At 44.8% G+C, this 15062-nt stretch overlaps 1 protein-coding gene across 1 annotated transcript in view; it reads left to right on the forward strand.

Moving 5' to 3' along the window:
* The window catches only part of LOC118362889 (protein FAM193A-like), a 42587-nt gene extending 27745 nt beyond the window's left edge, over positions 1–14842 (forward strand). Inside the window, exons 16-23 of the mRNA XM_035743603.2 lie at positions 479–695; positions 1530–1850; positions 4457–4763; positions 9836–10022; positions 10360–10719; positions 11060–11933; positions 12117–12198; positions 13839–14842. Of these exons, the coding sequence (XP_035599496.1) occupies positions 479–695; positions 1530–1850; positions 4457–4763; positions 9836–10022; positions 10360–10719; positions 11060–11933; positions 12117–12198; positions 13839–13932 (2442 nt within the window). The 3' untranslated portion in view covers positions 13933–14842. The remainder of the gene's footprint in view (positions 1–478; positions 696–1529; positions 1851–4456; positions 4764–9835; positions 10023–10359; positions 10720–11059; positions 11934–12116; positions 12199–13838) is intronic.
* The last annotated feature ends 220 nt before the right edge of the window (positions 14843–15062 follow it).

Here is a 15062-nt window from a genome sequence, read left to right on the forward strand (position 1 = left end):
GAAATTCTAGGGACAATAAGGAGGCCTGTGTCTTGTGACTGTAGCGTACGGTAGGAGCCCATGTAATGCTTTGTAGGTTAGCAGTAAAACCTTGAAATCAGCCCTAGCCTTAACAGGAAGCCAATACTGGAGTGATATGATCAAATATTGATTCTAGCCAAGATTCTAGCAGCCGTGTTTGGCACTAACTGAAGTTTATTTAGTTCTTTATCCGGGTAGCCGGGGAGTAGAGCATTGCAGTAGTCTAATCTAGAAGTGACAAAAGCATGGATGAACTTTTCTGCATAATTTTTGGACAAAAAGTTGTCGATTATTTTTAAGAAGATGTAGAAAAGCTGCTCTTCTTTAAAATATTCTTTATGTTCTTCAGAAGAGAGGTCAGGGTCCAGAGTAACGCAGAGGTTCTTCAGTTTTATGAGACAACTGTACAACCATCAAGATTGTAAGATCAAACGGAACTATTCTATCCTGTTCCTAGCCTCTCCCCCCTTCCCCCACATCGAGCCACACAGGGCCCAAGCAGCAGGCCTTCAGCCCCTCCCTACCGGACCACGTCTACCAGAACTGCTTTGGCGGAGGCGCTGGCGACTGGAACAGCTCGCTGCAGTGCCTCTCGCTCAAGTTCGAGAACATCTGTGACGCTGCCATGATGAAGAATTGGAACCCATCAGTGCTGCTGCCGGAGCCCCTGCCAGGTGAGAACATACCTCTTCATCTAGCCCATGGATGACCAACCTTCCTCCTAGAGAGCTGGTGTAGGGTGAAATCGCTCTTTGACGCTGGTACTTGGTCTGTTTAGCATTTTCTGCACTAATGGTTACAGTTAAGATTGGGGGAGGGAAAGCTGATCCTAGATCTGTGTGGGAACTTTACCACGGAGCTAGCTACCATACTGCAGACTTTCACTACAAAACCTAATATAGTCCACCTGATTCTACTAACCAGCTGCTTACACTGAATAATTCATCTTAATTAGCTAAATCAGGTGTGGTACAATGGGGGTGGAGCAAAAGCCTGCATACCAAGTTGTTCTCCAAGAGAAAGATGATTCTGCCATCCCTGATGTAGGCTAAAGGAGGAGGGGCTTATTTTATTTCAGCTCCGAGCTCCATTGCCTGCAACTACATGCCTGATCTTGTTGTAAGAGTCCCATTCCACTCCCATTTCAGCCTGCTTCCCCCAGCTCCTCCTCCTTCTGACTTGGTCTCTGTAGTTTACACAAGGATGGGTCCTGACAAGGTTCAGTGTTCATTCTACTATAGTAGAATTGTTCCACCCTCGTGCTATAGAATTCAATGTACTCTTGAACTTTGTGTACAGTGACAGCCATCCTTATTGTTTGTCCGATGTTCTTTCTCGCCCGTCTAAATCTTTAGGCTTACACAGGATCTTACACATGCGGCGAACTCTTGTTTTTCAAATGTTTTTTTGCCAGGCCATCCTTGTAAATAAGAATTTGTTCTCAATTTACTTGCCTGGTTAAATAAAGGTGAAATAAATACAAATAAAATGTTTGTCTTCATCTCCAGGGGACATGCTGGGATCACCCCACCCCGGCGTGCCCCTCCCCTCCTCGGGCTATGGGGACCATGCCCACACCGCCTCGTCCGAGTCCACCCCCCTTCACCTCCTCCCCCCCTCGCCATCGGAGCAGCAACAGCCCCTGCCCAGGGAGAGGAAGAACACCGCCAAGAAGAAGTGTCTCTACAATTTCCAAGATGCCTTCCTGGAGGCCAACAAAGTGGTGATGGCCACCTCTGCCTCCACCGCCTCAGTCTCCTGCACGGCAACCACTGTCCAGTCAAGTAATAATCACATCCAAGTTTCATCTAAAAGACCCAACTCCTTAGGTAAAACTGAAGAGGAGGAGGAGCGCAGCTTTGGGCTAGCCCGATGGCACACTGCTACACTCGAATATCCATACTAACACACCACCACATGCATACGTTTGGTTAATTCTAAAGGCGTCAGCATGCTTCATAACCGAACTAGTGTGCTTGTGTACTCCCTTAAAAGATCTTCGCTTGAAATATTTCATAAAAGCAGCAGTAGTACTGTTCGCCCATTTTGAGACGCTGTAGTCAGAATTCAACTAAGAACTCAAGAAATCTGTCTGTTAATTTTGACGTTTTTGACGAAGATCTTAGTCGTGCAATTTTACATTTAACTAAGATGTTTGGTGCAGCATTTTTCAATTAAAAGGTATGTTGTAGAAGGACAACAAAGACTTGAAGAATACCTACTGTTGACCAATCACCAACGAAGGGGCGTAGACTTCGGCTACCGACTTCGTTTTGCCTCAACGAAAAAAATAATAGTGCCCGAACAAGCAGTCCAAAACAAACAATAATATCACAATGTCTTCATAATACACTCTTGCATGCAGAAGCTTTAAGAAGTATGTTAGTGTGGGTATTGGAGCTGAGCCATATCTGCATAGTCTAAAGTCGCTATATCTCCATGTCTTGTTGATCTGTACATACAGTGGGGCAAAAAAGTATTTAGTCAGCCACCAATTGTGCATGTTCTCCCACTTAAAAAGATGAGAGGCCTGTAATTGTCATCATATGTACACTTTAACTATGACAGACAAAACGAGAAACAAAATCCTGAAAATCACATTGTAGGATTCTTTTTATGAATTTATTTGCAAATTATGGTGGAAAATAAGTATTTGGTCACCTACAAACAAGCAAGATTTCTGGCTCTCACAGACCTGTAACTTCTTCTTTAAGAGGCTCCTCTGTCCTCCACTCGTTACCTGTATTAATGGCACCTGTTTGAACTTGTTATCAGTATAAAAGACACCGGTCCACAACCTCAAACAGTCACACTCCAAACTCCCACTATGGCCAAGACCAAAGAGCTGTCAAAGGACACCAGAAACAAAATTGTAGACCTGCACCAGGCTGGGAAGACTTCATCTGCAATAGGTAAGCAGCTTGGTTTGAAGAAATCAACTGTGGGAGCAATTATTAGGAAATGGAAGACATACAAGACCACTGATAATCTCCCTCGATCTAGGGCTCCACGCAAGATCTCACCCCGTGGGGTCAAAATGATCACAAGAACGGTGAGCAAAAATCCCAGAACCACACGTTGGGACCTAGTGAATGACTTGCAGAGAGCTGGGACCAAAGTAACAAAGCCTACCGTCAGTAACACACTATGCCGCCAGGGACTCAAATCCTGCAGTGCCAGATGTGTCGACCTGCTTAAGCCAGTACATTTCCAGGCCCGTCTGAAATTTGCTAGAGAGCATGTGGATGATCCAGAAGAAGATTGGGAGAATGTCATATGGTCAGATGAAACCAAAATATAACTTTTTGGTAAAAACTCAACTCGTCGTGTTTGGAGGACAAAGAATGCTGTGTTGCATCCAAAGAACACCATACCTACTGTGAAGCATGTGGGTGGAAACATCATGCTTTTTTAGGGCTGTTGTTCTGCAAAGGGACCAGGACGACTGATCCGTGTAAAGGAAAGAATGAATGGGGCCATGTATCGTGAGATTTTGAGTGAAAACCTCTTTCCATCAGCAAGGGCATTGAAGATGATACGTGGCTGGGTCTTTCAGCATGACAATGATCCCAAACACACCACCTGGGCAACGAAGGAGTGGCTTCGTAAGAAGCATTTCAAGGTCCTGGAGTAGCCTAGCCAGTCTCCAGATCTCAACCCCATAGAAAATATTTGGAGGGAGTTGAAAGTCCATGTTGCCCAGCAACAGCCCCAAAACATCACTGCTCTAGAGGAGATCTGCATGGAGGAATGGGCCAAAATACCAGCAGCTGTGTGTGAAAACCTTGTGAAGACTTACAGAAAACATTTGACCTCTGTCATTGCCAACAAAGGGCATATAACAAAGTATTGAGAAACTTTTGTTATTGACCAAATACTTATTTTCCACCATAATTTGCAAATAAATTCATTAAAAATCCTACATTGTGATTTTCTGGATTTTTCTTTCTAATTTTGTCTGTCATAGTTGAAGTGTACCTATGATGAAAATTACAGGCCTCATCTTTTTAAGTGGGAAAACTTGCACAATTGGTGGCTGACTAAATACTTTTTGCCCCATTGTACGTGACAAAGTGTGTGTGTGGGGGGGTGCTTACGGCTAGCAGTCACTAGCCCCAAGGCTGCGTTTCAATGGCCTGAATTAGCTTCTTTTCATAGACATCTCCTTGATCTGTACTGATGTCACAGGACAGCTGCCTGAGAAAGGGAAAGTGTTTGCAGTATTGATTGTAATTTAACATGTTCCAAATACACAATAGACACGCAGAGGTCAGAATATACCCGATGACCCAAAAACATGGGTGTGACTTAGTGTTGATAGATTGTAAATGCATTTCCTCCATTGGGGCATTTGAGATGACTTCATGTAAATTGTCTCCGATCTTCAGCTGCTGAATGTGCATTTCGTATGCATTTTTTTTTCTGTCTCTGCCAGGTGACGTATTTCACAATATAGGTAAAGAGGACCATAGGCAACAACCTGGCCCTATCGCCCCTAGGAACAGCCCCACAGGCCTGGCCTCCCTTCCTCCCCTCTCATCTGGCCCAGCCCTGCCACCTGCGCCTGGCAGCACCGCCCAGCACCACTACCCCAGCATGGGCTCGCAGCCCTTCCTAACGACAGCCACCCCAGCCCCAGGCTTCATGGAGGCCCACCACCAGGGCATGTGCCTGTCCCCAGCCGAGCCGCCTGCCGCTGCCCCAGCCGACGGGGCCATTAGCGCCCCGCCCAGCGTGTGCAGGTCAATCCCTTGTTTAAGTTTCCTTTTATCACAAATCTAAGATCAGATTAACCTACTCCTGATACTAACATTGACCATTCGAGTGTTGATAAAATATCAAGGCCTGAGCATACTGCAAGCTTTATTTTCAAAGCCTTTTACATTTTAATTCAGCTCGTGTCATTCTATTTTAGCTTTTTCCGACCTGCAGAAAACAACTTGGAAGACGATGACCAAAAAATGTATAATCCTCAAAAGTTTCAGCGAGAAAGCTACGCTACTGTCAATAGAGCTCGGTGCTTTTTAAATCGGAATTATTAGGTTACAAAATCCGACGTTTTGGATATAATGATATTGTAATGACCCTGGGTTTATAAGCGTGGATATCGACTCTGCCACTCGAGCTTGCTTTTGCGGCACAGTTGATAGCGTGCTGGACTTCGGGCTAGAAGGTCGAGGGTTCGAGACCTGCTCCCTGCTGTTTCATTACATTGGTGTCGGAAGTGGGATCGGACCTTGCATCCACGACTGTGCGTGTGCTTGGCCGGTGAGCCCGTTCCTATAAGACGTTGAGTCGCAAGCTATCGTGAGGATGCGCTCTTTGAAAGGAGGGAGTCGTGTAACGACTCTGGGTTTATAAGCGTGGATATCGACTCTGCCGCTCGAGCATGCTTTTGCGGCACAGTCGATAGCGCTCTGGCCTTCGGGCTAGAACCCTCGACCTGCTTCCTGCTGTTTCATTATAATATGTTAGAGAAAAAACCCACAGAACGATTCAGAACAGGAAGAATCATATTTGTCTTGGTAAACTGTAAAGAAGGCAAATGTCATCACGAAAGTGCGTTTTCACCTACTCTGGGCAGAGTACACCCTAGCCTGTATCAGTGGTTAGGCATTGGCATGTCAGTATTCTTTCTTTTTTTTTTTTTTCATTAACTTTTCTGGGATATGCGTCCCACCTCGCCAACAGCCAGTGAAATTGCAGGGCGCCAAATTCAAAACAACAGAAATCCCATAATTAAAATTCCTAAAACATACAAGTATTATAAACTTCTTGTAAATCCAGCCACAGTGTCCGATTTCAAATAGGCTTTACGGCACACTTAACGATTGTTAGGTCAGCACCTTGTCACAGAAAACCATACAGCCAATTTCCAGCCAAGGAGAGGGCTCACAAAAGTCAGAAATAGCGATTTTTAAATGAATCACTAGCCTTTGATCTTCATCGGAATGCACTCCCAGGAATCCCAGTTCCACAATAAATGTTTGTTTTGTTCGATAAAGTCCATTTATGTCCAAATACCTCCTTTTTGTTTGCGTGTTTAGCCCAGTAATCCAAATGCTCAATGTGCGATCGCTTAGTTCAGATGGAATGTCAAAGTTATATTACAGTTCGTAGAAACATGTCAAACGATGTATAGAGTCAATCTTTAGGATGTTTTTATCATAAATCTTCAATGTTTCAACCGGACAATTCCTTTGTCTTTAGAAATTAAAAGGAGGTATACTCTCATGGCCAAGCGCATGATTTAGCTCATGGCATTCTGCCAGACACCTGACTCAAACAGCTCTTATTCTCACGCCCTTCACAGTAGAAGCCTGATACAAGGTTCTAAAGACTGCTGGCATCTAGTGGACGCCTTAGGAAGTGCAACTTGACCCCATAGACACTGTATATTCAATAGGCAATGACTTGAAAAACTACAAACCTCAGATTTCCCACTTCCTGGTTGGATTTTTTCTCAGGTTTTTGCCTGCCATATGAGTTCTGTTATACTGACAGACATCATTCAAACCGTTTTAGAAACTTCAGTGTTTTCTATCCAAATCTCTAATTATATGCATATTTTAGCTTTTTGGCCTGAGTAGCAGGTAGTTTCGTTAGCAGGTCGTTAGCTGTTGAAATTGATCAGCACACCAAAGACGACATTAAAGCTACGTAATATTTTTTATTTTATTTAGCTGTTATTTTACCAGGTAAATTCACTGAGAACACGTTCTCATTTACAGCAACGACCTGGGGATTAGTTACAGGGGAGAGGAGGGGGATGAATGAGCCAATTGTAAACTGGGGATTATTAGGTGACCATGATGGTTTGAGGGCCAGATTAAAAGAGACCGCACTTCTAATGGCCTATTTCACACTATAGCCTTCTGAATTTGCAAGAAAACTCTCAATTAATTTTGATTTAATAAAAATGTGGCACTGAAATCGGCCATCGCTTTTTAGATTTTTCAGCATTGTCTCAATCCCGAATTCGGTGTTCGCCACGTGCTACATCCCTCATAGAGTTAGCGGCAGGCAGTCGAGCAATATCCACTGTCATAGTACGAATGAAGTCTCAGATGGAGTGTGAAGCTAACTGAAGTTGGCTAGCTTTATAAAAGCCTGAGTAGATCTAGCTTGCATTGTAGTATATTGTACCACTCTGGAATCGCACTGCTCATCAGATGTGGCGCTACTATCCCTCTTCTTCAGACCAAAGTACCTGCCCTGTGAATTCGGTCAGTTCTTTATCATTCTTGTCTATGTACTACCCACAGCCAATGTTACGTGCACTGCAGATGTTATCTCTTCTTGCGTGCAGCGCATAGTCAAAATCACCCGGACTCCCCGATTTCAGTAAAACTGGGTGATTTCAACAGCTGTACTCTCAAAAAGACTTCCTTATCAGCAATATGTTACATGTGCAACATGGGGTAGTAAAACACCAGTCTATTCAGAAGGCTCCTCTAAGCACTGCGACTCATAATGCAGTCCACCTCATACCAGCCTACCGAACTAAACTACAAAGAGGGAATGGTCTATAAATCAGTCAAACAGTGGAATGAAACATCCAGGACAGTGCTGCGAAACTGCTTTGGCAGTACAGATTTGGACTGTTCTCAGAAAATGTCACACTGGATGATACTTTAGAGGCTTTGTCTGATTATATACATTTTTGTGAGGATACAGTGGTCTCTTCAAAAAGTGTTTTCAAATCATATTTCCTGCATTACAAAGGAACCGGAAATAACATTAAATTAGAAAATAAATAGCATTTTCCTCTGGTAATAAGGATGGAATCAAAGCATATTCAGCTGAAGCTAAACAGACCAATAAAATAAGCAAAAAGGGTTACAAATAAAAGGGTGAAGGACTATTCCAGGATGGAAAGATGAGGGGTACTTGGAAGGGCCTAAAACCCTCTCTGGACTACCAACTAACCACACTGAGCTCAATGTCCAATCAAAAGAACATTGCATAGATTTTTCCAAGAGTCTGAACACTTTTTATTCTAGGTTAGATAGTCTGGACTTCAGTACGGAGGAGGATGAGCTGTTGTGTGAATTTTTATCTTTAGCACAAGGGAAGCTGATTTGGTTATAGAGGAAGCATATGTTGATAGGGAGTTAAATCAAATGTCAGTAAACAAAACTGCCCCAGATAACATCAGCAACTGAATTGAATGTGTTCTGTGAGCTGTTCAATCGCTCACTGAGGGAGCATACATTACCAGCCCTGTGGAAACCATCCATCGTACTCCCAGTGCCCAAGAAGATCCGCTCTGCTGTCCTCAGCAATTTCCAACTTGTTGCATTAACGCCTGTCATAATGAAAAATCTGGAGTGTTTGGTTCTCTCCCACATACAAACCCCATTCAATTTGCCTATAAGCAATGGGGTGGACGATGTTCTTGTGTTCCTACTGTACTACACCTTGCTAAGTCCTATGCCTGGATGGTGTTTCTGGCCTTTTCCAGTGTTTTTAGCACTATACAGCCATATCTAATGGGTCAGAAACTTTTGAATATGAACCTAAGTCCTAAACTCATTCTGTGGATTTTATATTTTTTGTCAAATAGACCACCGTTGGTGAGATTCAACTGTGAGTGCAGCATAGGGCTCAATCATCTCTCCTGTCCTGGTTACACTATACAGAGGACTGTAGGAGCACCTGCCCTGAGAGAACATACAGTACATAAAATACTCCGATGACACTGCTAATCTTGGCACGTCTGATTCTGATGACCTGATTCAGTGGACAAGTTTGACCTCTGGTGCTGAAATCCAAAGACCTAATCATGGACTTTAGGAAGCGGCCGTCTCGCTCCAAGTCAATCACCATCAGTACAATAGTTAACAACAAGCTGAACTTAGGAGCGAACTTTGGGACAGTGTTATCTAAATACCAATCCAGACTGTACTTCCTTTGTAAACTTAGAAGGCCTGATGTAAATCTGTTTGTCCTTTTACAAATTGTTTTATTGAGCCTGTCTTAACATTTAGTGTAGTTGCCTGGTTTGGCTCCCTCACATGGGCAAGTCAGAATACCCTAGAGAGTTGTGCAGGTCAGTGGTAAGATTGTCGGGAGAAGGCAAAGGGCTCTCCTATATTTACAAAGAGCGCACACATAAGAATGGTAAAGAAATAATGATTTAATCTTACACATCCACTGGACAACCAATATGCAGTACTGCCATCGGGGAACCGGCTCAGGTCTTTTACCTCTTAAAACCAAGAGCACTACTAACATTTTGTATCGGTATCAGTACGGCGTTTAAGTGAAAAATATATTTGTGTGACTTACAGTATGTTTATTTTGTATAGCACAGCTCTTTAATGAAGTAGATATATTTTGTGCCCCACATTTATCTTGCGTATACCTTGTAAGCATTTGTATCAGTCGTGTGTGAATGTTGCTGGTTATACGTTTACTATAGATCTTTGTCTTATCCAAACTTAGTTTTTTTTATTTTATTTTTTTACCTTTATTTTACTAGGCAAGTCAGTTAAGAACAAATTCTTATTTTCAATGATGGCCTAGGAACAGTGGGTTAACTGCCTGTTCAGGGGCAGAACGACAGATTTTGTACCTTGTCAGCTCGGGGATTTGAACTAGCAACCTTTCGGTTACTAGTCCAATGATCTAACCACTAGGCTACCCTGCCGCCGGTTCCTTCTGGTAAAACAAATACATTCAATTGGAAGTACTTTATTTGACAGAACAGAAAGTTCCGATATTTATTGGGTGAAATTCACATACCGGGGCTTCAACTACTACATATTGGCATGACATTGACATTTTGACCTTGGCGTTTGACCCCGTCTAGTGACCCCGAGTGTGAGGGCCACCGTTGTGAGGGAAACGGGGCGTACGACCACCAGGGCTACGACGGGGAGGAGAGCCAGGACGAGGACAGCTGCTCGGAGCACAGCTCCTCCACCTCCACCTCCACCAACCAGAAGGAAGGGAAGTACTGTGACTGCTGCTACTGCGAGTTCTTTGGCCACGGCGGGGTGAGACATGCACACACGCATATACTCATGTACTAATATGAGTATATTACTATGTATCAACTTGCAGAAAAGTCAGAAACAGAAGTTTAATAGTGTTTACTGATATAGACTGACATTATGTAGAATACAGTATGTACATCTTTACTATAATGGCCTGCTGGACACTGTCTTGAGTGCTGGCACTTTCAATAGAACTTTTGATTAGGTCCCCGACACATTTTACATTGTATGGGGGCAACTCACCTCAGATAGTATTGAGGGCTCTGATATTCAAACACAATTCAACTCGAAACTACCAGAATAATCTAACACTATATTTCCTTGTTTCCTCCCCTAGCCCCCGGCGGCGCCCACCAGCCGCAACTACGCGGAAATGCGCGAGAAGCTGCGCCTCCGTCTGACCAAGCGGAAGGAGGAGCAGCCCAAGAGGGAGGAGCAGCCAGCCGTGGTGGAGCGTGACAGCGCTGCCGACGGCATGGAGGACCCCCGGCGGGTGGAGGACCCCCGGCGGGTGGAGGACCCCCGGCGGGTGGAGGACCCCCGGCGGGCGGAGGACCCCCGGCGGGCGGAGGACCCCCGGCGGGTGGAGGACCATCGGCTGGTGGAGGACCTGCTGCAGTTCATCAACAGCGCCAGCGACAACAAGCCTGCCTCTAGCTCCAAGGCCGCCAAGCGGGCCCGCCACAAACAGAAGAAGGTAGTGATTTAAAGAGTTTTACAACATTTTGAAGGTGTTTCAAGTGTTACCCCTTGTTGTTTAGATGACAGTTTTGTGATTAAAGTGACACTTTAAAGTAATAGTTCACCCCTGGCATTTTGACCTCAAAAGTGGTCTATAGTTGCGCTAATAATCCACACATGATATGTTTTAGTATTTGATTTTGGGCTGAACTAACCCTTCAAGGTTTAATTTTAACATGGGTGCAAAGGAATTAGTTGAAAAGGGGAGTTGGTTCAAGCCATCGTTTTTGTTATTAAATAAAGCAAAGGACCAACTGGATATGAACTGTGTGTGTGTCTGTCTGTGTGTGTCTCAGATGGAGGAGAAGGTGCGTCTGGAGGCGGAGGTCCGTGAGCAGCAGGAGCGGCGGCGTCGGGAGGAGGAGGAGGAGGCCCTTCAACGGGAACTCCTCCGGCTGCAAGAGTTGCAGCACCTCCGCGCCGCCAAGAAGAAAAAGGATAAGGCCAAGGAGCTCGCCACCCCGCTCCCTACCCCCGTACCTCAGAACAACCCCCAGCCCCTCAAACAGACGGCCCAGAACGTCCTTGAGAACCTCCGCAATGGCAAGAGCCAGCTCCTGCACAGCCTCATGCGCCTCCCTGGCCACAAGGATCCCCGAGTGGAGCACCGACCCCGGCCCCAGCCTCCCCCCTCACAGCACAGCCCAAAGAGCAGCAGGGAGAAAGCCCTTACTCCGGCCCTTTTCACCCCAAATGCCCCCAACTCCCCAGCCCCCTTTCTTCTCAACGGCTCCTCCGCCGCACGCCAACCGACGGAGGCCAATGGCAAAGCCAAGCCAAAACAGCAGCAGCCAATCGGGCAATCCGCCAGCGAGACAATGATGGTCAAGAAAATGCCAGAGGCGACCACCACCAACGGTATACCACAACTACCACCAGATGTCAAAGTGACCCGACCCAGGCCTCCCGCAGAAGATCCGGTCGCCCCTCTGGCACCGGGACCCAGGAAGGAGGAGAGGAGCAACGGGAAAAGGCAGCACCATCAGCAGTCGGCGAGCCAGGCGAAAGAGGAGAGGAGCGGACCCTTGAAGGAGCCCTCCCCACCCCCTGCCTCACAGACGGCGCAGCCCCAGCAGAACGGCAAACTCCTCAGCGCAGAATCCCCCCAGCCCAAGGCCAAGTCCAAGAAGAACAAGAAAAAGAAGGCTGACAAGATGAACAACTCAATAGGTCAGCATGCTATGCTCTGCTAGGTTATGTTGTGCAGTTTTATTTATCCCTGTAGAATGGTTAGTTTCAGGGCTGCAGAAGTGCAGCATACAACATCCAGACATATTGAGACGGGGACAATGTGAAACATACATTTACAATTGTTAACTTGGCATTTTGTGACCGAGTGTTCTCTTATTGCAGATGACGTTTTCCTGCCCAAAGACATTGATCTGGACAGTACTGACATGGACGAGACTGAGAGGGAGGTGGAGTATTTCAAAAGGTATGGGCCTAATTCTATTCACTCAAATGACTCTTGCTTTGCATTGACTCCATAAAGCTTTGTTTAAAGATAAAAATGCTTAAACGATCCGTCCGAAAGCTTAGCTGCGAAGTATTGAAATTGAATCTGGCTTGAAGTGAAGCTGGATGGTTTATAAACTCTAAAAAAATAAACGTCCTCACTGTCAACAGTGTTTATTTTCAGCAAACTTAAAAAAAATTTTTAAAAAAGGTGTGTAAATAGTTGTATGAACATAAGATTCAACAAGTTCCACAGACGTGACTAACAGAAATGGAATAATGTGTCCTTGAACAAAGGGGGGGTCAAAATCAAAATCAAAATTAAGTCAGTATCTGGTGTGGCTACCAGCTGCATTAAGTACTGCAGTGCATCTCCTTGTGGGCTGCACCAGATTTGCCAGTTCTTGCTGTGAGATGTTACCCTACTCTTCCACCAAGGCACCTGCAAGTTCCTGGGCATTTCTGGGGGGAATGGCCCTAGCCCTCACCCTCCAATCCAACAGGTCCCAGACGTGCTCAATGGGATTGAGATCCGGGCTATTCGCTGGCCATGGCAGAACACTGACGTTCCTGTCTTGCAGGAAATCACGCACAGAACGAGCAGTATGGCTGGTGGCATTGTCATGCTGTCAGGATGAGCCTGCAGGAAGGGTACCACATGAGGGAGGAGGATGTCTTCCCTGTAACGCACAGCGTTGAGATTGCCTGCAATGACGACAAGCTCAGTCTGATGATGCTGTGACACACCGCCTCAGACCATGACGGACCATCCACCTCCATATCAATCCTGCTCCAGAGTACAGGCCTCGGTGTAACTCTCATTCCTTCGATTATAAAAACGAATCCGACCATCAAATCAACTTGTCTCCCTGTATTGCTGTCTTCGGCGTCTCACAGTACGGACATTGCAATTTATTGCCCTGGCCACAGCTGCAGTCCTGATGCCTCCTTGCAGCATGCCTAAGGCCCGTTCACACAGATGAGCAGGGGCCCTGGGCATCTTTCTTTTGGTGTTTTTCAGAGTCAGTAGAATGGCCTCTTTAGTGTGCTAAGTTTTCATAACCGTGAAGTGGTTAGTGTCTTAACGACCGTTCCACAGGTGCATGTTCATTAATTGTTTATGGTTCATTGAACGAGTGTTTAAACCCTTTACAATGAAGATCTGGGAAGTTCTTATGATTTTTACGAATTATCCTTGAAAGACAGGGTCCTGAAAAGGGGATGTTTTTTTGTTGTTGCTGAGTTTATGCATAGTCTATTATGTGAATCAATTTGTCATTAAATCCCCCCAAAATATTAAAAGAAATGACTTGTGTTCCTAAGCTTATGCTTGTGGGCGTGGAGAGAAAGTGTGTACTTTTTCACCACTTCCCATAAATACAAAAGCATTAGATTGGTGGAGTCCTTTCAAATCAGTCCCATAAATACAAAAGCATTAGATTGGTGGAGTCCTTTCAAATCAGTGAAGGGAAGTGAACAAATGCACACTTCAGGAGGAAGGAGAGATAATTGGTAGTTAGCTTGAGCGTACTTCCCTCCTCCAAATGCCCCTAGTGGAACATTTTGCTTAGAGTAGATCTTTAACTCCCCATCGCTCTCCCTCCCTCCCTCCCCCCCCAGGTTCTGCTTGGATTCCGCCAGGCAGACCCGACAACGGCTGTCCATCAACTGGTCCAACTTTAGCTTGAAGAAAGCAACGTTCGCCGCCCACTGATGGAACCTCTCGTAGGGCAAAGAAAAAGAGACTGTGGCAGGAAGCAATCAGCACCCCCCACCCCCTCCCCCATGCAAACTGCTATCACAGACCCCGTCATCACCTAGCCCTGCTGTGCCCACCCACGCTGCCTTGTTCCTTGTTGCTGTGCGGTTCTACCATGAACCCATCCTCTGGTCTGATCCTCAAGCAGAACTCTTGAGAGAATTGTTTTTTTGTTTTGTTTTTTCAATTAAATGACAAGAAAAATGACAAAATGCTACTTTCTACTTGTTTTGTTTTTTTATTGCTTGTTTGTGTGCTTTTAGTCTGAGGGGCATTTCTCCTGACTTAAAGCCATGTTCTGAAATTCATTTTCTTTTTTTCTTTTTTGGGCTGATTCATAGTCAAAAGATGCTTACTATGTATGCTTTCTGAAATCAGACACACATGGAAAAAATGTGGAGAAAAAAAGATATATCTAATGAATTAAACTAAAGCCTTTCATTCAGTTACTGTGGCTTACTATCCCCTTGTTACCCACGATTCCTCGCACGGCATCTCATTCAGTTAACTGACAAGGGAATGGGCATGGTCTGCCGCACTCTCCCCTGCCCCAACAACCTTCACTTCACTGAGAGGAGCTTGGCTTAATACTTGACAACGTTTCTTTTTTTTTTTCAGTTCCATTTAACAAAACCGATAAGTAAAAGTGTACCCTTTTTTTTCTTCTATTTTTGACTTGTATCCAACTTGTATCACAATACTTTCAGAATGAAATTGAAGAAAAGAACAATGCACACTATCAATCTGTTATAGAGTGTATATTGTATTAACACTGAAGCCAAACTGGCTACCTTTTTAACATATTGTTAAGTAATATTAAAATCTTATCTTTCTTTTTTGAAAGATGGAATACAGTAGTATGGCAGGATGTGTGTCTTGTCTGTGCTTATTTCCTTGGTGGCGCTTCTTTAATGCAGTGTGTGTGTGTGTGTGTGTGGAGGGGGGGTATATATTTAGTATAGTTTCATTTAGGAGTATTTATTTTATTTAACATTTTCCCCAAATGTATAGGGGAGATCCATTCTCACCTTCGTACCTAGATGGACCTCTGGTGGAGATTGTAAATCATGTCCATCTGCACATTA

Source organism: Oncorhynchus keta, chromosome 29 (genome assembly GCF_023373465.1).
Source record: "Oncorhynchus keta strain PuntledgeMale-10-30-2019 chromosome 29, Oket_V2, whole genome shotgun sequence".
Classification (NCBI taxonomy): Eukaryota; Metazoa; Chordata; class Actinopteri; order Salmoniformes; family Salmonidae; genus Oncorhynchus; species Oncorhynchus keta.